The following is a 22,750-nucleotide window of genomic DNA, read 5'->3' on the forward strand; positions in this document are numbered from 1 at the left end:
ACCCCCAAGAGAGCAAGGGCAAGGATAGCTGTTGGGCCTGCACGTCCTTGTCTCAAATTCAAAGGGAAGGCTTCAGCGCCCTGGCACCCAGTGTGAGGAGAAGCAACTCAACGCTAAGCGGTGGTCACCAATTCTCACCACACTCAGGAGCTTGCAGTCATTATGAGCTAATCTTGCAGAACTCAGCTCCACTCTCTGTCCTTCTCGAGGCCCTTTAAAGAATGCTCGCACTTACAGCAGCAAGAGAGCTACACTTTGCTGGGGTTGGGGGTTGGGGATTGGGTAGGGGCTTCTAGGAAACTAGAAGTCACCTGCAGCCTGGCTAAGACTCCTTGGTTAAAGTGCTCGATCCTATCCCTGATTCTAAAGCTCAACCTGCCACTCGCAGGAATGCCCTCCCCACCCCCACCCCCCAGCCAGCTAGGACAGCAGGTCCACCGTGAAGGTAGGCTGCATTCCTGCAGAGAGCTTCCCCAAGCTTTTCCCCTCCTCCTACCTCCACCCTCTTCAAGGAGTTAAAGCGCCCTCCCTCCCTAACCCCGGGAGCCTTTCTCCTCCAAGGCAGCTGCACAGGCCGCCCTGCGGGGGTACCAGATTCCTGGTGGGACAAAGTTTTCCAAGCAAATTCTGCAGTTTCTCAAGCCGACAAAAAAGCCAGTTCCCCCCACCCATCTGGTCCTCGGTGGATCAAAGGAGAAGAGGGAACAGTAAGGGTTTTATTTTTAAAATAGAAGGTAAAAATACTCTGCCTACGGCTGCAGCTAGAATGCAACTATCCCCACACACTCCAAAGCAGAAGTTCTTCTCATGCCCCATATTAATCCCAGCAAGAGTCAACACTTGCAAAGCCCCAAGGCACATGTCCACTCTTCCTTAGCCAGGCATCCTGGAAGATGGGGCCAAGCCCCTATCACTCGCTCCTTAGGGAGAAGCTGCCCAGAGAAGTCAGAGGTTGCCTCGGCTGTGACGAACACCCCTCCCACCCCCCCACCCCTGGTGATGACAAGGAAAAACCGCTCCCTGGGGAAACAGTCAAGGCCCCCAACCCAGAACAAGTGCAAGACAGAGGAAAGCACCTTTGTATAAAGTTCCATCTCTGTGTACAACCACCCGACCCCTCAAAGTTGGAGGCTCTTTTCCGATTCTGTGAGATTCGAGATTCCACAGCCTCCCAACTTCTACAAACCCCTGACCGCAGAGAACATGGCTGGGTGAGAAAATACCAAAGCCCCGTGGGTGCTCGCTGAGCCAGGTATTCTAACTTCAGGGTTTGTCATCCCTGCCTCGACACCTTGCTGCCCCCCACCCAGTGAGGCAGGCCTGTCTCAAGGAGACCTCTGAAGGGGGCTGGTGGAACACACAGGTGAGGAGAGACGGAAGAGGTCGAGCTTATCCATCCTTCACTTACCAGGAGAGCTTGAATCCTTTCATTAGTACAGTCACGAGAATCCACTGACCGTGTCCTTAGCATCCCTGTCACAGCTCCAGAGGTCCCAGGACATAGTGGAAAAGATGACGAAGTCCCAAAGGAACAGAATCCCATATAGTGTGACTTGAAAGAGAGAGAGAGAAAGAGAGAGAGAGAGAGAGAGAGAGAGAGAGAGAGAGAGAGAGAGAGAGAGAGAGATCCTGCTGCTTCTCTTCCCACTGCCCTTCTCCCAGCTCTTAGCTGGGCTCAGAGGCCAAGGGCAGCTTGGGCAAATCCAGCCCCAGGCTGGAGCCGGCTGCCCTGGCTGTTGCCGCCACTGCCAGTCTCTGATGAGGATGGGTACTCTGGTAAGCCTGAACAGAGCGAGCCCTGGAGTTGCATCCACAGTCAGGCTGGCCGCCAGCCACCCACCCTCACCTCCTACCGGCAGTGAGCAGCCAGCCTTGGGAAGGAAAGGCAGGGAGTGCAGGAAGGATCAAGCACCGACCTAGCAGAACCTGCACTCTCCTCCCCCAGGCGGCAGCTCCATGTAATCTCCTAATCAATGCAGTACCCAAGCAAAGCACCACCAGCCACTTCCGCCCATTTAAAGACACAGCACATGTTTTGTCCCAGAATGGGACAGATCACCAGGGATGACAGGGATCTGTGTGCTGCATGGAGGAATGCGGTACCAGGAAGAAAGAAGCAAGAGACAAAACAAAAAAACCACCCCCTGAAGAGGGATATAGTCACTAGTGTCACAGGCCCCCAGCAAGATTAACCAGGTGAGTTAATAGGTCACACCCTTGGCAGGGAAGGGGTCGTGGACAACTTCAGGATTCCTCAGCTGAGCACACCTGAAAATCCTAGTTAGTGTATTATCCCGTGACAGGCTGCTCAAGACCACCTTAAGTAGAACTGTCAGTTCCTAAGGAAGCAAGCTGGGATAGTCAGCAGGCTCTGAGCTCCCAAGCAGTTAGTTCTGAGCACAGAGAACTCACAGTTCTTTTCCCCTACTGGGGACATTGCCCACATGACCAGGGCATGTGGTGAGCAGTTCTGAGTGGCAAAGCAGCCTTTCAGTCACCTGAGGTCAAGAATCCTATCAAGGTGGCTCCAACAGCCTGGCCTGGCTTAGGACTTAACGCATCATCACCAACCCAAGAAGCAAACAGACTTAGGTACTCCAGGAATAACACTAAGTGAGGGGGGGAAACGTGGACAATGAATTTGAAGTGGGGGAAATGCCTGTGGCTCCCCAAATCAACTCTGGTTGGAGGTTCTCACACCAACGGCTTCTCCTCCGGCTGTATCACTCGCTCCTTTCTGGCCTTCCCCATATTATCCATTATCTGGGTCAGTAATGCGGGCGAGTGAAAGAGAACAAAGAGGAGATTAATTATGAAATAGCAACCTTCAGCTGAACCATAATAAGCCTTTCCGCTAAAACTGGCCCGAAACACTACAGGCACGCCTGGGCCAAATACACATCACCAAGCTCAACTCTCTAAGGTATCGCTCTCAACGAACAGAGACATGCAATCCCATTGGGAACTGTCCTGGTGAGTGCCCTGCTCATAGCCCACCACCCTCATTCTATTTGACACTCAAATCATCGCTGTCTCCCTCCAACATTTGACTAACACAGAAGAAACACTCTCTAGGACCCTGATCTAGGATCCGTTTCAGGGATATGATAGCCAAAGAGCTGTGGAATTCCTCTCCATGCACAGCCCCACACCAGGTGATGCTCAAATGCCACTAGGACTTCTAAAAGACATTGCCAACTGTGTTTTTTTAAGGATCCTTGGGCCTGTGTCCAGGCCATACATTCAGCACAGGAATTGATGAGGTATACCAGATTCCCAAGGTGCACTGAATGAATTTTCTTCACGTCTTGGTAATGTGATCCAAATTCCCACGATCTAGCCTCTGGGCTAATGTCACTGATAGTCCTCTATATAGATGTCAATCATCTCATTAGTCCTAACTGCTCCAATCATGGGGGACACTTCGGCATCAGACCATAGTACCCCAAACATTACTCTCTGGAAAAGTTAAAGTTCTTTGGCCTTTGGCCATCAGCTACTTTGGGAAACTCCATAGAAACCTTCTTTAACAACTACTAACATGAGTATGTGGAGGGCCTGAGGTGCCGGCTGTTGAGCTAGGTGTGGTAGGTACAAACTTGTGGTTGTGCATGCACACTCTGAGGTTTTGGCCAGGGTTGTGTTTCACACGGTACAGCAGAGCAATAACAAGGGAAGCATCTTGGTATGCCTGATGCCAACCATCCAGGAAGATGCAACTTTGGGATATAAACATAATCGTGTCAAACTTCAAGCCCAATCCCTGTGCATGTTTATTTAAAAAAGTCTCAAGGCAAGGACTTGGCTCCATGGAGAAAGAAACCAAGAACCTTGGAAACCCCTTCCAAGCAGAAACCTATAGGACAGAAGTTCATATTGGAACCCCAGTGCTGGGGGCTCGGGGCGATGGAGGCCAGCAGATCCCTGAGTTGGCTGGCCAGATCACCAATCAATGAGCTCCAGGTCCAGTGAGAAACTGCCTCAAAAACTGAAGTAGAAAATGACAGGAGGGGAACGGGGGAGGGGCCTGGAGAGATGGGTCAGTGGTTAAGAACACTGACTGCTCTTCCAGAGGTGCTGAGTTCAATTCCCAGCAACCACATGGTGGCTCACAACCGTCTGAAATGGGATCCGATGCCCTCTTCCAGTGTATCTGAAGACAGCAACAGTGTACTCATATATAATAAATAAATCTTTTAAAATAGAAGAAGAAAAAAGAAAGAAAAATGACAGAGGAAGCTCCTTAACATGTGGTTTTACATATGAATGACAGATAAGCATGTAAGAACACAAAGGCACACACACACACACACACACACACACACACACACACATCTTTTCTCTCAGATGTGCTGGTTTAAAAGAGCTCATGTAGCCAAGCCATAAAGTATAGCCAATAAGAATGGAGACTCTAAGCCAAGGCAACCTCTTCATTACTGAGAATGCTGAGTGCCAGTGTGTGTGACATGGGAGCCTGGGATGGGTGACAGTCATCCACAGATTCCCCTTGGCTGTGGATCACAGATTTTTCTTAGTGCTCCAGAAACCAACGCTATGCTTTTCAGTCCATAAAGAGTCCAAACATGGCTGACGAGACAGGGAACACGGCATACCCCTGATGTAAATGAATCATGGAGACCTTGAGAGATAGATAAATGCTCATCTTTCGGACTTGCCTGCCTTTCTGTAGCACTCTGTACCCTGAGAGCAGTTCCCTCCCTGGGAAATGGAGCACTCTGGTACAAGTTCACAGAAGGAGTGCACGCCTTCCCCAGATGCCGCCTGCCTCTCTGCAGGCTGACTGCTCCATGATATTCAAGTTTCAGGAAGGGCATAAATTATTTTAAAGAAGACTACGCTCCGAAGACTCCTTTATCTCGCAAGATGACCATACAGGCCGAAACACAGAAAGTCAAAAGGAAATTATTTTAAAATGCCTGTGGTATTGGTAAAACTCCAAAAGTTAGGAATATGGAAAGTTCAAACACTGAGTGATGGCAGAAACAAACAATCCTGGGCTTCAGTATCATGGCCTCAAAGCACAGAGAGAAACGGGAAAAGCCCACTAGGAGTGAGGCTCCAAAGGGAACTTTAACACAGTGTCCTTGCCCACCTGGCCCCTGCTTGGCAACACCTCACTTTTCTGGTACAGTAGGTGCCCCCAGGCCTCTATTTGGTCACATCTCACCCTAATGATTCCTTTATTAGGATTCAGGACAGTCCTAATCCTTGACCTGTGACAAAGGACAACAACAACAAAACAAACAAAACAAAACAAAACAAAACAAAAGGTCCTCAAAGTCCTATCAACTCAATAATTAGTCTAAAAAAATCTCCTAAACAAACAATCCATTCTCTCTCTCTCTCTCTCTCTCTCTCTCTCTCTCTCTCTCTCTCTCTCTCTCTCCCCACCTCCCTCCCTCCCTCTCTCCTTCCCTCCCTCCCCCCTCTATCTGTCTCTGTCTGTCTCTGTCTGTCTACCTCTCTCTCCCTCTCTCCCTCCCTCTCTCCCTCCCTCTCTCCCTCCCTCTCTCCCTCCCTCTCTCCTTCCCTCCCTCCCCCTTTGTCTGTCCCTCTCTATCTGTCTCTCTCTGTCTGTCTGTCTCTGTCTCTGTCTCTGTCTCTGTCTCTCTCCTCTCTCTCTCTCTCACACACACACACACACACACACACACACACACACCCTGCAAAAGAAAACAATTATACATTTAAAATGACCAACTTCTAGTCACTGAAAGGAAAGTTGGGGGAAGGAGGGCACAAATGTCTTGCCAGGAGAAAATACACACAATATATATTGAGAAACGGACTGTTCGGAGGTTTACTAAAAATTCCCAAAAGTCCATGAGAGGTAAACATAAGGGAACTAGGCAAAAAAGTTGGAATAAGGGCTTTCGGAAGAGGAAGTAACAAACATATGAAGCCGTCCTCACCTTTATGAGGACTTGGAAAATACAAATTCGGAATGCTGCTTCAGACCAACTGATGAGTCAAATTTTTATTTATTTATTTTATTTGTTTGTTTCCTTGCTTGCTGATTTGTCTATTTATTTTAAGGCAGGGTCTCACTGTGTTGCTCTGGCCGACCTGGAACCCATTTTGTAGCCTACGCTGGCCTCAAACTCAGAGATCCCCCTGCCTCTGCCTCTGCCTCCTGAGTGCTTGGACCTGGCTGGCCAAAATTTTAACACCAAACGATATCAAGTATTGAGAAAGAGCGAGTGGAAGGGCATATTGGCTCAACTCCTGAATGACAGGAGAGGCTGAACAAGTGTATCCCTGCCCCATAAATACTCTGGCGAAGGTGAAATGTATAAGGCTAAACAGGCAGCGTGCAACAAGGAAGACCCTGCCTGAAGAGCATTGTCAAGTAGAATGGTAAATGGCATTGAAGATGCACAGCACTGTAGTATACAACAGAGGGATAAACCTCAGAAACACAAGGCTGGACAAGAAAGGGAGTCAGTGAAGATCTTTGTCTGTCGGTCTGTAAACACACAAAGAATACATAAAACTCATATCCACACAATAAAAACTAATCTAAGCCTTGATGTTGAACAAAGGAGCAAGCAACAGAGTAACAAGTCCTTGGAAAAGCTGGTCAGGGGAACCAGACCAGCAGACAGAAACTCACTTGCTCTTCTCTATGCTTTAGGCCTAATCTAAATATTGTCTTTTTCTCTCCCCAAATCAGACTATGACCCTGAGAAGTGGCTTTTTTTTTCCTGTTTGTCATTATTTTAGGTCTCTTTTAAAGACCCTCTTGTATCTATGTCTCTTGTAAATACCCTGCCCGATGCCTGTGAAAACAAGCTTAGGGTAACAGAGTAACCAGAGCCCACTGCTACGCCCATCTTCTCTGATATGGGGCAAGGTCTGACCATGACCGTGTTTCATTTTATATTATTCGTGTTTCAGAACTTGTTTGGGGCTGTGGCTCATAGATTCCCATTGGGTCAACATACAGTTGGTTTGTGTTATTCTAAGTTCCCTAGGGTGATTCTTCTAAACTTTAGTTAATTAAAAACCTCTAAACTTTACTTAGCTCTAGACTTTACTTAGTTAAAAAGTTTATTTCACCTGCCTTGATTTTATTTTATTTTATTTTATTCGGAGTCTTGGTCTCCTCCAAGCCCCTGGTGCTGTATACTGTCTTACCCAACAAAAACAATGACTGGAGTTTCTTGCCTCATCCACAGATAGGGCCTGGAAAAGTAACAGAGGTCACATTCAGCTGGAACAGACCACTTCCACACACCCAGGACTCTTGACCAAAGCAAGTCCAGAAACCGTATACTCGAAAGTCAGGGTCCACGGAAGGATTTGGCCAACTAGAGTAACTCAAGGGAGAATCCAAGATTTTAAACTTCACCTCCCCAGTGGGGGTTCTTCCCCAACAGCAGAGGCTTGGGCCTCCTCCTGACCTTGCTAAGTCACTCCAAGCAAATAGTTCTGTATCTGGAGCAGAAAATGGATGGCCAGATCCCTGAGGCCCTCCCTGTATCTCAGACTCTGGCCACGGTTCCTCTGCCCATTCCTTCTCCAGGGCAGCAAACCTAGCTGCAGCAGCCTGGCAGTCAGACTGGCAAGCCTCTAGTTGCTGGCAAAACTGGGGCAGAGCGGTGCTGCAGTCACACGCTGGGGAATCAAAGCTCCGAGCTCAGGCAGGAGAGTCATCAGGCGCTGAGAGTGTTATATTTAAGGAGCATTTTTGGAGGTCAGGAAGCAAGCAAGAGAGGAACGCTTGGGGGGGGGGGGGAGCGCAGCCTCCCAAACACTCCATTTCAACAACAAGCCTCTCCTCATCCCCTAGCCAGAATCCTCTTCCAAACTCCAAATTGTAGTCAATAGGGCTGTGTGAGGGGCCGGCAGATGGCCAGGACTGCACTGATCAGGTGCTCCCTACCACTTCCCTGTTCCTCCCCTTCTACCCTCCTCCTCCCTGCCTCACCACTCCCCACCCTCTGCCACTATTAGTCACAGACTCTGGGGTGACAGTGTGGGCTGTAGGCATTGGCCTTGCCTTCTGGTCTGTCCATCTGTGTCAGCTCCCAAGCCTGGAGCCTCCTGAGCAGCCCCCTTGTCCTTAGTACCCTTGGTGCACAGTCCAGCCCTCTAGCTCCACAGTCCAGGGAGGGAGCTAATACCTTGCACAAAGCTGGGAGAGGTCAATAGACCTATGGGCAGAGTAAGCCAGGCTTTTTGTGTCCGTGTTTCCTTCTATCTCTGTGACCCTAAGGATTCACAGAAGGTCTTGAAGTTGAATCTTTTCTTTTTTCTTCAGAAAAAAAAAGACAAAAAAATCACTTTCGTCTCTGCTTCCCCTTCACAATCTGTTAATCCAGAATGTTCCTTCAGGCAACAACAGCAGGATCAGAGCCAAAACCAGACTCCAATCAACTCCAGCTTCCATCCTGCCCCCAGAAAAGGGAAAGCAGGACCGGAATGCCAAGGACAGGCAACCAACCACTCCGACCACCCCGGTGAGGGGTGCAGACATAGTGTCTTGTGAACCTCACTGTGACCCAGAAGAGTTTCCAATATTGAACAGCTAAACAGGAAAGGGTTAACATTTGTTCAAAGGAGAAACCAGGGTTTGGTGTTGTCCAGTTCTTTTCACAACATTACCAGCTATCACTGGCTCCTGGGTGAGTGCACACCAGGTCCTCTGCCTCACAGGTCCAGCATACAGGACTCCATCAACCTTGGATACAACATTCCCAGAAAAAGCTGCATGTTTACAGAACGAGCTCAGACTTCACTTCCTCAAACAATACAACAGAACAACTGTACATGGTGTTCACATTGCATCAGGTACTGTAAGCAGCCTAGATATGACATAGTATGAGTACATTTATATCCAAGCATACCACTTTACACAGGAGACCTGGTCACTGGTAGATCTGAGGGTATCATGGGACTAGGCTCCTGAGCAAGTTCAAGAAAAACTGTTACGAAAGTTGAAATGAGAAGGGCCCCTATAGGCTCACATATTTGAATATTTGGTCCCCAGTTGGTGGACTGTTTGGGAAGGATTAAGGGGTGTGGCCTTGTTAGAAGAGGTGCGTCATCAGAGTGGACTTTGAGCTTTTAAAATCCTACATCATTCCCAGTTAGCTCTCTTTCTTCTGGTGTTTCTTTCTGCCTCATACTTGTGGATCAGATGTAAAAGTTCTCAGTTGTCGCTCCAGCGCCTACCTGTCTTGAGGCCATGCTCCACTTCATGATGATTGTAGACTTCAACCCTTTGAAAATGTAAAAAAGCTCCCAATGAACTCTCTATTTATTAGTTGTTTTGGTCATGGTGTCTCTTCGCAGCAGTAGAAAAAATAACCAAGACAGTAGTCATTGGTAAAAATGGGAAAAGCTAAAAGTTAAAGGGATACCTAGGACTGCAGGACTTCTGCCCTCTCTAGCCTCGGACCTTCTCTTGCCTGGTGACGAAGAGATGATCTGCTACACCCGTGCAGGCTGAGAACCCAGCTAAGCTACTCCTCTTCCCTGCTCTTGACATAGCTGGGGTTTTTTGTTTGTTTGTTTGTTTGTTTGTTTGTTTGTTTTGTTTTATCTTCTTTTGTTTTAGTTTTTGGTTTTTTGGTTTTTGAAGACAAGGAAGGTATTACTTTGTAGCCCAGGCTAGCCTTGAGGTTATCTTCCTACTTCTGTTTCCTGAGTACTGAGATTAAAAGGGTAAGCCGTGACACCCAGCCTGGCATTCCCCTTCCAAGGAAACTGGCTTGATGGACACAAGAATGTCACCAGTTCTGTCAGAGGAACTCTCAAAGAGGACCCCATGCCACACCCAAGAGGATCCATCCCACATTCTCATCCCCTTCCAAAACCTCTCCCACTTCCCAAAGGCCCACCTGTTACCTCGAGGTTGGTTTATGTGCATGCCAAACATATCCCCATGTCTTGGCTCATAAGACCTCTTCTCCCCATGGACAGAGGGCAGCTCCAAGAAGGCCGGAACCTGGTCATCAGACTCGCCACAGAAACCCTACCCCACCACCAAAGAAAGAGACGCTGGCCTCCCTTCACCATTGTAGCTATACACACAGAAGAAACACACGTGTCCCATGTCAGAAGGAAGAACCAGGCAGGTTTCTACTAGCCTGCTGCTCCTCTACGCTCAGGAGAACCTCCAGGTGAATCACAGTTAGAAGTCAGGTAGGGCCTCACAGACTCTGATTCCCTAGGGAGGGAACACCTATCCACCCACACACAACAGCTGCCTGCTCTCCTACCCATGTGAGGAGTTCTTTTTAATTAAGATACATGAGCGAGAATGACAAATAAATTGAGTGTTACTCATTTCCACAGTCCAAGGATATGGTGAAGGAATCTCTTGTTGACAGAGAAGTGGCTTGTTCTTAAAACCAACCTCGAGGGGCACATTCTCAACTGACCTTCTTATGAAATATAACGCAGTGAGCAGACACCTTTGGGGCCCATGCCCTGACTTACTTATGTAACAGAACTGGTAAAAGGGGGATTTACTGGGGGAAGGGAGAGGAGTGAGGACCTGGAAAAAAGGGTAGGGACAGACAGACAGGAGCAGAGTCATGAGGGTAGAGAAGAGGGGGCCACAGAGAAGGAAAGGGTGAAAGAGAAGGCACTGGAGGTGGAAGAGAGGGTGGGGGAAGGGAGAGAGAGAGAGAGAGAGAGAGAGAGAGAGAGAGAGAGAGAGCGAGAGAGAGAGCGCTGAGGTGGCGAGCAGTCCTTTTATATCCAGCCCACACCTGGTGCATCTTGCAGATGATGACCTTAAGGTGTTGCTAGGTTCCTGGGAGAAGCCTGATGGAATTGCCTGTAAGCTAACAGACCCCAGACTCACCTTAGTCCCAGGGAAGTATACCAGATTTAGCAACCAGATTCTAGAATCAGACTTCAGTCCACATCCATACCTCACAGCCAAGTGCCCTTTAAGAAAGCTTGCTTATTTCTCTAAGCCTCAGACCCTTCACCTACTCAAAAGGGCAGTGGCACCAGGCTCTTGGCAGTTCATAACACATATGGAGTAAGTAGGTGATGAAGCTTCCCAACCTCCATGGAGATTTCTAACCAGTGTCCCCAGATCCACCATCATGTGCCAGAAGGGCCAACTGCCCCCTGCTCTACTTCCTGACACGCGTTGTCTCTACCTTTTCCAAGTTTCTCCTGTTATGCGATTGTCACAGACCTGTACTGCCTTAAACGATACAACAGAACAACTGTTTAATAGTATTCCCGCAGCATTAAGTATTTACCAGGAACCTAGGTATTTTTGTGTCTTTTCGGTGCCGTGGTATTTATTAGGTCAGCATTCACTGAATGGATGCTATGCTCGGGACTCAGGCACAGCATAACATTGCAAAGACGGCCTCCTTGAACTTTAACAAAAGGATAAGACACAGCTTTAACTGAGTAACAAAGCTTGAAACAAAAGTTCCCAGGGAGAGGCCTATCTATTAAGACATATTCCCTGTGTCTTTCAAAATGGACACAGTTTGTAAACATGACGCTAATTTATCAGCTGAGGACTCATGGTGGTCCGCTCAGCTACCCTACACTAAGTCAGTTTGTGACAATTATTTCTCCATTAGTCTGGTCTTTGTTCGAGAGCGCTGGCCAAAAAAGGGTATCCAGTATTTGTTGACATCCCTTACTGAGATAGGCATTTTCCTACTTCCGTGGCAGGTCCAGAAATTGTGCTTGTTAATGCGTTCTGCTGCCATCACTGACAATAAACACTGGCTTCTTGGGATACCGCAGACTGAATTGAATGAGTATGGATTTTGAAATTTCTTTCTTTCTACCTTCGGGATATTTTCTTATTTCTGCCCAGGACTGAGAAGGCAGCCAGTGGCGTGTGTTGGCGGTGGTTAGAACCACCTAAGGGTTCTGATACTGCATAGACTCTTTCACCATCCCAAAAGACATCAGACCAGCCTGCTACAAGGAAGTTAGTAGTTCAGCTTCTTCTGTCTTGTGGTTAGCAATCTTAGTAAATGAACCTGTAGCCTCTTATATTATACCACTGGCCATATTTAATGGTTCAAGGGCACCCAAATGCTGGTTTGGATCATGACTTTGGTTTGGTTTGGTTTAGTTTGAGACAGGGTCTCAAAGTGTAGCCTTGGCTGCACTGGTCAGCTTCAAACTCATAGAAATGCTCCTGCTTCTGCCTCCCAAGTGCTAGGATTAAAGGTATCCACCCTACACCTTTTCCCCATGCTGGAGGTTGTACATGAACCCATGGAGAGCTTAGGAATAGTTAGGGAAACACAATAAATTTCAAAAGGATCGATATATTTAATTCTTTAATTTTCAACAGTACCTCCTTTTTAATTTCATGTTAAATTACTTTTTAAGTGTAAGTAGGGGCAGTGGTCATTTTATATCTTAGCATGGTTGCCCTTCGTGGATTCAAAAAAACATCTGGAAATGTCTCCCTGTGTGACTCAGAGGCCTCGTGATCAGCTACAGGTGCCTGAGAACTGAGACGGGGTCTTCTGAAAATCTCTGTGCTTTAATGCCATCTGGGTCACAGAGGTTCCCAATGAGACATGAATGCTTTAAGAATGCCTCGGAGGTAATGTTGATGGCCACCCAAGTTTATGTGAGCCATCTACAACCACTCCCTTGACCTCAGACACAGGTTCCATTGTTCCTGAACAGCTTAACCTAGATGGCTCATGGCACTCAAACTGTCTCACTCCAGGTCTACACCTCCTGACTCCAACCTGATGTAATACTTCAATGAATGGCAGCATCATTATCAAGATATCCACTGAGAGACGGAGACCTCGCCTTCCGTTCTTTCCCTCTCGTCTCCCATTTAATTAGACTGTAAAGCCCAGTCAACCCTAGGTCCAAACCATGGCTAAATTTCTCTTCTGCCTCTGTTTGTTACCCGTGAGTCCTCCTCTTTCTATCTGCAGCTGTACTCTCTCCCACTTGGTCTTTACCTTTAACCCAACTATATTGAATAGTATATCTTTTCCTGTGGAAAGCAGAAGATGCCAGAAACTCTGTAGACTTAAAGCAAAAAGCATAATACTCAATGGACCATGGTAGTGCCCACCTTTAACTCCAGCACTCAGTAGGTGGAGACAGGTGGACCTCTATGAGTTCAAGGCTAACCTGCTCTACAAGGTGAGTTCCAGGACAGCCAGGGCTACACAGAGAAGCCCTATCTCAATAAACAAAAACAAACAAACAAACAAAGCCCATAAAGCTCAGTCCTCAAGGACTTCCTGCCCTAAAACAGAAAGAGCAACATGTTAAAAAATAAAATAAAATGAGCCGGCATGATGGTTCATGCCTATAATCCTAGCAATGGCTAGACTAAGGTGGAGAGATTATTTTGAATATAAGACTAGTCTGAAGTACATACTGAGTTTCAGGATACCCTGGGCTATGTACCTCAAAAGAAAATTCCATTGGTATGTAAATAAAATATCAAGACTGGAGCAAAATAAGGAAACAATCCCGTTTTTCTACCAGGGAGTGGGAGGGTCTTGCTCCTAAGCAGGTCTGATGATAGCTCAGAGTTCCTATCCCTAGTATTTTGGCTATCTCAGGATCTTATGAGGCTCTTGGAACATTTCTATTCTGTACTTGTATTTCTCATTTAGTCTTCAACTTTGACTTCTACACACATGCTAAACCCCAACCATGGGGACACCTGCTTGCTGTGTCCCTCTGCTGTTTAGAAGGCCTCCATGGGAGAGGAGGGGGACTGCATCCACATTAGAAGATTAATATAGGCTGGCCTGACCACTTAGCTCTCCCAGAGTCAAGGACTGTACCTGGAGGGATCCATGGCCCCAGATACATAGGTAGCAGAGGATGGCCTTGCCTTACAACGGGAGGAGAGGCCCTTGGTCCCAGAGAGGCTTGATACCCCAGCTTAGGAGGATGCTGTAGAGGTGGGGTGGGAAAGTGTGGGTGGGTGGGGGAGCACTCTCATACAGGCAAAGGGGAGGGGGGACTCCCATACAGGCAAGGGGGAGGGGGAGGGCAGATGTGGGAATGGGGGCTGGTGAAGGGGTAACTGGGAAGTGGGATATCATTTGAGATGTCAACTAATGGAATGATTAATTTTTTTAAAAAAGGAAAAAAAACTGCATTTTCAGTCCCAAAAAGCAATAAAATACATTTTCTACTCTGGGAGACAGAGAGAGAGAGAGAGAGAGAGAGAGAGAGAGAGAGAGAGAGCGCATCCATGAGCAGTGGCCATTAGTGAACATCCAACATTTCTACTCCGTGTTTGCATTTCTCATTTACTCTTCAGCCCTGACTTCTGCACACATGCTAAAGCCCAACCATGGAGACACCTGCCTCTCTGCTGTTGAGAAGGTGTCCGTGAGCAGCTTCCATTGTGACTATCAACCTGAACTCAGCAGTGTCCTTGAATCCCCATGGCAGCTCTACAGTCTGAATGTCGTTATTCACAAAGAAACAGACCAGCAAAAGCCACGGTAACTTGCTCAAGCTCCCAGAAATAGAGGATGGATGTGCTAGCATCTGCACTCAAAAACGTGTACCCCCAGTCGTACCCCCAGTCATAGCTGTATCCACCATGATGTAGCACATCACCACTTTCCTGACCACCTCCTTCCCAGCCTGCCCAATCAAAAAGTACTTCTGTGCTCCCCCAGGGACAGCCATTTCTCTTCTGGCCCTCATCGCTTGCTTTTTGTTTTGTGTTTGCTTTTCTTTGTTGTGGTTGCTTCGGCTTTTACAACAGGGTTTCTCTAGTCTGTAGTTCTGGCTGTTCTGGAAGTCTCTATGAAGACCAGACCAGCCTTGAACTCACAGAGATCCACCTGCCTCTGCTTCCCAAGTACTGGGATGAAAAGTACGCCAACATGCCCAGCTGGCTGCCATTATCTTGTTTTGTCATAATCGGCTTACTTACCTGCCTTCCCCAAAAACTAGTGAGTGCCCACCCACCCCCAGGACCATGTGCTATTCTTCTCTGAAATACCTTCCCCGAATGAAGGACCCATAAATGCTTCTAGTCTCTCATCTCAAGAGATCAAAAACCTGTCTGTAAACACACCTTTACAGATAAAGGCATGAGACACCTCCACCTTAAACTGGAACCTTAAAGAAACGAAACAGGCAGTGTCACAAGAAGGGAGTCTCAGAATCCAGACTGCCGGAAGTGAAGCCACACCTCCAAGCCCTCCTCCAGGAAGTGAACAGAGTCAAATAAGGATGCTGTCATCGGGACTGGCCACGCCTCCTCAAAAAGCTATTTCTTTCTGTAGCAACGTAGCTCTCTCTGTGCGTTAGAGCTGGGGCAAATTCTGAAAGCAGAAACTCAGAAATAAAGCAGGGAGGGCTAAGGTAAGAGGGAGGAGCATTTACATGTATTTGGACCTCTGAGTCACAAGAGGAATTTTTACTCAGCTATTTGGAGGTTTTTTACACTCTCGTGGGCCCAGGGCATCCAGTCATAACATAGGCTCTTTGTATCTGGGCTTCAGGCTTTCTGCCTGGTCTATCCAATCAACCCCTTTATAGAAGCATCTTGAATCAGCTCGAGATTCCCCAGCTTTGAGTTATAAGCTCTCTGCAGAGCCGGTGGAAACCACAGGTGATGTCTTCATAACACCCCACAGGTTATACTGTGCAAAGTCCCGCCTAGGAGTGCAGGAGGCTCATGGGCCTTGTACTCATATGTCAATTCATGGCTCGATGGTTCACGAGCCAAGATGAAAGATGCCGGAAATAACTGTTTGGATCAGAGAGGGTTAAAGAAGTCCTCAGATTGAATAGTTTCAGTTCCAGCAACTTCGTGGTCCAGGACCTGAGAGCAAAGGCTAACCTCAGGAATGATCCAGCTGAGTTCTGGTTCTACGGCAGGTGACCGGAAATGACCTGAGGTCTAGGCTAAGGTATAGAAAAACAGGGCTGTGTATGTTTCTGCCCCCACATGCAAATAAAGACACAGCATGACCGCATGTCTCCAAACTCACTCCGGAACTCTCCAGTGCCACTCCCATGCCATGCCTTGCCTAGACGTTACCCCACCTCCATGCCCTAATAGCTGGCAGGTTGATGACAAACCACTTACAGCCTCAAGAGCTAGATCTCTGGCCTCAGCATCACACAAATCGTGGACAGCGGCATCCCAGCCAGACAACAAACTGCTTACAGCAAACTCTTTCGGATCCAAACACAGCCCAGATGCCTGTTCTCATAACAGCCAATGCACACTGCCAAGGAGGGACATGGCCCAGCCCCTTATGCCATCCCATGTATTGATTGGTTATTTTAGTATTCGTGAAAGTAGGGAAGGAGAGAAGCAGTCCTGGGTGATCTGTTCTTTCCCTTGCTCCTCCTCAAATGTGCAACAGATTTCATCTGACGTAAACAACAGATAAATGTCGTTTTCACCTTCATATAGGCTAAAAGGTGAAAGCTCAGAGAGGTTAAGTAACTTGCTTCCAATCGCACAGCATAGAGGAATGGAAGAATCACTCAAGCCGACGATTCCGAGCGACCCGTCCAGACAGGTCTGCTTTCAGCATCCTGGCTGCTTGGACCTCCATTCGCACACTCTCTCCCATACACATCGCAGGGAACCCAATCTGCTCCAGAAGTCTGAGCCTCCTCCTGTCTTCCACCTCTGTAAGAATGGAGACTCAGCCCTCTGGCCAAACAGCGAGGCCCCCCCAGCATAGGCCACAGTACAGGTGTCTCCTTGTACACAGGACAGGGGCTGGGGAAGGGCTGTTGTGACTTGCCTCCTCCAGTGCCCATCTACCACCAATGGCTCGGGCTCCTTGCTTGGACAAATAAACAGAAAAGCAGAATTCTAGTTGCCAGCAGCATCCAGAATAAGAACGCTACTCAACAACGCCCTCTGGTGTATCTGAGACCACAGGCACAGCACCCAGCCACTGTTCCCCTTCAGGAGCTTGGGGAGGGGAAAGCGACTGTCACTCAAGCACCAAGGCCTCACCAGTCCCAAGGCCACTGTCTGCTGCTGCAGGATGAGCTGTCTCCACTCCTAAGGCTGTCCAGCCCACAACACCCCACCCAGCCCTCACACAAGAGCAAGGGGAAGAACACAGAAGTTGAGAGACTGTCTGGACGAGCCCGTGGATCAGGAGAGTGGGGAAGAGGCAGAGGAGGAAGACAGGGAACAGGAGAGCCAAAAGCAGACAGGATGAAGGTAAACAAAACAGAGAATAGCTAAAGAAAAAAAAAAAAAAGACATGGAAAGTGAGTCCAGGCAAACACTCCTATCCTCCTCCATTCACAGGTCTAATGCATTGATAAGAGGAGGTGGGTGTGCTGTGTAGCACAAGACACACCCCTCCCCTCTCCTGAGGTCATTTCCCTCTCCTGACACAGTCCTGACTGCTCCTGAGTGCTGGGCTGAGGGAGAAGTGGGGGGGAAGAGAAAGTGAACCAAAGGCGGAACTCGCAGAGTGAAACCACTTACGCACAGTGCGGCCGGCAGCATTTCCATCCTACCTTTGCCGTCGCCATGTCGGCCGGATCCATGATCCCGGCTTGGCCTGGGGAGCAGCAGCACCATCCAGGGAGAAAAGGCAGAGTCACAAATGTCCACCCACAAAGAGGATGCCACCCCTCTGGAAGGAAGGCCAGGAGAATGAGACCCACTTCCACTCTCCAGAGGGCCCCCTGGTGCCTTTGGCAATGGAGGAAAAAACCCTAGGGTTCCCAGCCAGTTGGGGAAGCAGGCAGTCAATATTGCCACATGCCCATGAGACCCAGTCAGTTCACTTCCCCTCCCCTGGTACTTGGTCTCAGAAGGGCAGTGTGGGTCTACCCAGGCTCCCCCTGCTGGGGGAGAGAATGCAGAGTGGAGGCCCTGCCCCAATCACTGCCAGCTGGTACCCAAGGAGCACATGTGGACCAAGGCTCCTGGAAGGTGCTGAGCCAGTGCGGGGGCAGGAGGAAGGGCGAAGGTGTGGGTTGGTGGGGGCAGGTGTTAAGGTGCAGGCACTCAAATGGAAGCAGGGGTCCTGTGCGAGGAGGAGCTGGAGGCACCGAGCTGAGTGGCACGGCCAAGTGGAGAAGGCGAAAAGAAAGGGACTCCCCCATGAAGCCACTCACCTTGCAATAACATTCAGACTGACTGAGGCCTACACAGAAGCCAGGGGCGGGCTGTTCACACACCCCTAACTCCACTCCCAGAGACTCACAGCCTCTGTCTAAAGGTACATCAGAGCAGCAGGCAGCCAAGCTGGATCCGCAGAGGCCCCTAGCTCCGTTGGAGCAGCCTGATTGGCGGAGCAGGATGACTTCATCCAGCCCCATTCATCACTCTAGGTTTTCTGCCCAGCAGGGACAGTCAGCTCAGCTTGCAGCAACTACAGCTTCCTCTCTGGCCCTTAAAGCGGGCAGCTTGGGATAGGCTCTATCTGTCAGAGGGCCACTGAGCAAAGGGAACTGGCCAGAGTACTCTCGGTCTCGCGGAAAAGCAGAGCAGACCGCTCACGCTGCTAAGAAAAAAAATGCGCACTCAAAGCACCGCGCAGGTATTCCGCTATAAGAACCCAGTCTGCCGCCGCCGCCGGAGCCAGCACCGATGGAAGACAGTAACAGTCCTAAGAGAACACTCTGCAGAAGCTGTAAGCTGTGCTTCCCCCACAGAAAGTAAGGTGTGGAAAAACAGATCCACGCCCCCAAGCATGCCTCAGTACCTTCCTGTGGTCATTTTCTCCCTGTGTGTAAGGCCCACCTGTCCTGACTGTAAGGACATGGATTCCCGTGGTGTGTCCAGCATTTCAAGCCCATAGAGCGGCCAAAAAAAAAAAAAAAAAAAAAAAAAAAAAAATGGAAGCTTACAGGTCCACTTTACAACTTATGGATCTAAGTCCCAGAGAAAAAAAATATTTTTTTTAGTAGATCAGTGCAAGAATGTCAGCCTCTAGAAGTCATTTCCACGTAGGCTTTTACTAAATAAGTCTACCAGGAAATCTATTACTGGGCCAGGGAGATGGCTCAGTGGGTAAGGCATTTGTTGCCAAACCTGAAGAACTGGGTTCAGTCCTCAGGACACACATGATGGAGCAAACTGACGTCCACAAGTTGTCCTCTGACCTCTACAGTGAGCACTGTGCCATGTGTGGACAAGCACATACACAAATGAATAAATGTAATTTTTAAGATAAAATTATACCCCCCAAAAAAAGCTATGGTTCTTGGAAAAGTGATGTCTTTCTTTCAATTCAAAATTTTTCCCTTCTTCCTGAGACCCTGTTCAAAATCCAGCCCCCAAACCATACAAAAACCAGGAGGGTCCATTAACCCAGAGTGAGAAAGAAATCATGGATTGAATAATCACTTGTCCATCCCCTCCCTCATTTCTCGTCATTCTTATTACCTTACTGTATTCAAGCCCAATGTCACAGCCATGAGTTCGAGGGCCTAACGCAAAAGCATATGGCACAAACACAGGCCAAAAACGTCAGCAGTCAAGACAAACATGGCTGGCTGCAGATAGATCTGATGCTTCTATCTAAAGTGTGGCCATGCCTCCCCGATATTACCTGGACGATTGGGAAGATGGTGTCTATAATGCTGGAGAAAATCTGACCCTATAAGACAGCAGGCTTGCTAAGCCCAGCCTGCTCCCTTCTGCCAGGAGACAAATCTTCCTGACACAGACTCATCATCAAGGGACACTTCCAAGTATTCACAACCTTACAATGGCATCCCACCTACGGGCGCCTCAATGTCTCTCTCCTCTGCTGCCCACTCCCCTGCAGGAGACTCAGTAACACAACATATCTGCCTGTGATCCAGGTAACAAAGCAAGGCGGTCGGTCTACGAGCCATGAAGTCTTCTTGACTCCACACACAAGTCTCTTGGAATCCAATCTCAGCACTGCCTTTGGTCATGGTTGTTTGAATCAGTCACAGTGGGTATAGCCCTTAAAGGGAACGACTGTTTTGTTAACATTTTGAGTTACTGCCTCGTTATTACAGAGAAAATGACCTACTTTCTTCCTCAGAACATCACCACACAGACACTATCCAGTATGCATCAATGTAGGAGTCTGGCTTGATGACCAGAGCAATAAAACTGTCCATTCTCCATTTTCACAGGGCTCCATAATTCACTTGTGTCTCCAAATCCCGGCATCTCCTTGGATACTCTATGACCCATGACACAAAGGTGACTAACCTGAGCTTTGTAGCTGTGAAGTGACTTGTCTAGGGTCGCACAGTGAGCAACCGAAAACCGAACTCAACCTCCTATGAACTGGATGCATATCTCCCTCCATAAAGCCATTCCCAGTTTCTCGCCACTTCTCTGCCTCCTCAGTCTCCTCCTAATTCCTGAAGACTTAGGAAAGAGAAAATATCACTTAAAACCAAGTGAGAGGCAGGGGATGTGGTTCAGTTGGTGGAGTGCTCCATTCCCATGCATGAAGTCCTGGGTTCGACCCCTAGCAGCTCATGGACAGGAACAGGAATGGATGCAGCAATCCCAATGATTAGGAGCTGGAGCAAGAGGATCAAAAGTTTTAGGTCATCCTCAGCTACATAGCAAGTTTGAGGCCAGCCTGAGCTATATAACCCTACCTTGCACAAATAACAAAACAAATTCTAATAGATAGATAGATAGATAGATAGATAGATAGATAGATAGATAGACAGACAGATAGATGGATGGATATGGGTGGATGGACAGACATATAGATCTTATATAGAGTAGACAGACAGACAGATAGATAGATGGATATGGGTGGATGGACAGACATATAGATCTTGTATAGAATAGACAGACAGACAGGCAGACAGACAGATAGATGATATGGGTGGATGGACAGACAGATCTTATATAGGATGGATGGATAGATAGATAGATAGATAGATAGATAGATAGATAGATAGATAGATATAGATGGATAGACAGATAGATCTTATATAGGATGGATGGATAGATAGATAGATAGATAGATAGATAGATAGATAGATAGATATAGATGGATAGATGGATGGATAGATAGGAAGATAGATAGATAGATAGATAGATAGATAGATAGATAGATAGATAGATAGACAGACACATAGATGGATGGATAGATAGGAAGATAGATAGATAGATAGATAGATAGATAGATAGATAGATAGACAGACAGACACATAGATGGATGGATATGGGTGGATGGACAGACAGATAGATCTTATATAGGATAGATAGATAGATAGATAGATAGATAGATAGATAGATAGATAGATAGCTTGCTCAGCAGGTAAAGGTTCTACCTATCACAAAAGACTGATAGGTCAAGTTCAACCCCCAGAAACCATGGTATAAGGAGGAAGCCAACTTCTGAAAAGTATCCTCTGATCTCCACGTGTACTGTTGCATGTGCATGTGCACCAGCACTCATATATAAACTCGGCAAGCACATACATAGTAATAATGATAAATGAAATGTAATTTTCAGTTTCTAATCTATAAAATGGCAATGGATGCAATTTGCCTTTGAGATTTTTTTTTTTGAGACGGCAAATTATGAGATAAAATAGTATCAAAAACTAGGAGGGAGCTTGAGATCATTGAAGAGTTGGTGTGCACATTTAAAGAAGTCTCCCATGATGGCTAACCCTAGAACTCGAAAGTTGGAGTCCAGACTGAGAGGGGTTTCCAGTGAGGACTGCTTTTTAGATAAAAACGAATCCGCAGTCCACTCCTGTTCACTTTAGGCAGGGAAGGAGAGCCAGGTGCCTTGCCAATGCTCAATTCAACAATTAAGGCAAGAGACAGATACATGTTCTTCAAACCTGAAGATCCATTTTCATGCCGCCACAGACACCTAATACATGTGTTCTGTGAGATCAGAGTGCTGGTTCTTACCTCAAGTGTTGGGGATCAGAAACGTTGCACATCTGAAAAGCATGCAGATTTGGAGATACATCGGTTTCCTCGTGAGCCCGTTCTAATTCAAAATATTTAAAATGCTCCAAAATCCAAAATCTTCACCTTGTAGTAGAATTTAGATCTACGAATATTTTTCCATAACTCTGCTTAATTTTTTTTAAATACGTCCCCATTCTATGGTCATTGTTGAATCTACTGGTGGGGGGACAAGAAGAGGCTTTTCTCCTACTTAGTGAGGGTACCCCTACTAGACTCCTTTAAAAAGCCAAGAGCATGGGGACTGTGCCACTCCACAGATTATATCACACGGTCCTCTTTACTCAGAAGCCTGACAAGTTACCTCTGGCTATTGTGTGACCTTCAAATCCTCTCTCTGTGCCTGGGCTGACAATCAAACATGCAGACAGAAGGCAGAAAGCCCGTGCCTACTAAGGAGTACACTCTGTATCATCAAAATCACACAGAGACCAATTCCTGACAACCGGAGTCTGTCTAGTCTCCCGGATGACTCAAACCCATCTACCTACTCAGTTCTTAAGGACGATCACCAGGTAAGGTGGTGCACACCTGTAATCCTTTGTGTACTCACAAGGCAGAGACAGGAGCGAGTGCATGCGCTTAGAGCCTAGCTGGTCTACATAGTGAGTTCCAGGCTAACTAGGGCTGCTTAGCAAGCTCTGACTCAATAAGGCAAAAAAACCCAAACCTGCCATGTATTCCTGGAAGGTGAACTTGTGTCAGCAGTGTGGATAGAGCATCAGCAGAAGCCTAAAGCAGCTCAGGCCTTGAACCCCTGGTCTCAGTCAGAATGTAATTTAGTACAGAACCTGCAATGGTGGGGGAGGAATCTATTTCAGAGTACGAAGAGAAGTCTGAGAAATA

At 47.6% G+C, this 22,750-nt stretch overlaps 1 protein-coding gene across 16 annotated transcripts in view; it reads right to left on the reverse strand.

Annotated features, from left to right (window-relative positions):
- Positions 1-22,750, reverse strand: part of Gramd1b (GRAM domain containing 1B) — a 167,140-nt gene that overhangs the window by 82,646 nt on the left and 61,744 nt on the right. For 3 of the 16 annotated variants that reach the window (XM_087560918.1, XM_087560917.1, XM_087560916.1), the window contains exon 1: positions 17,479-17,784. The exons of 11 other annotated variants lie outside the window; for them this stretch is intronic. Coding sequence is in view for 1 of the 5 variants with exons in the window: in XM_087560907.1 (XP_087417033.1) it covers positions 1,409-1,431 (23 nt within the window). In the remaining 4 variants the exon portion in view is untranslated. Of the gene's footprint in view, positions 1-1,408; positions 1,950-17,478; positions 17,785-18,084; positions 18,185-22,750 lie in introns of those variants that run through there. 2 more of the 16 variants (XM_087560920.1, XM_087560907.1) reach the window with 2 other exon arrangements.

Source organism: Rattus norvegicus, chromosome 8 (genome assembly GCF_021556685.1).
Source record: "Rattus norvegicus strain SHRSP/BbbUtx chromosome 8, alternate assembly SHRSP_T2T, whole genome shotgun sequence".
Taxonomy (NCBI): domain Eukaryota; kingdom Metazoa; phylum Chordata; class Mammalia; order Rodentia; family Muridae; genus Rattus; species Rattus norvegicus.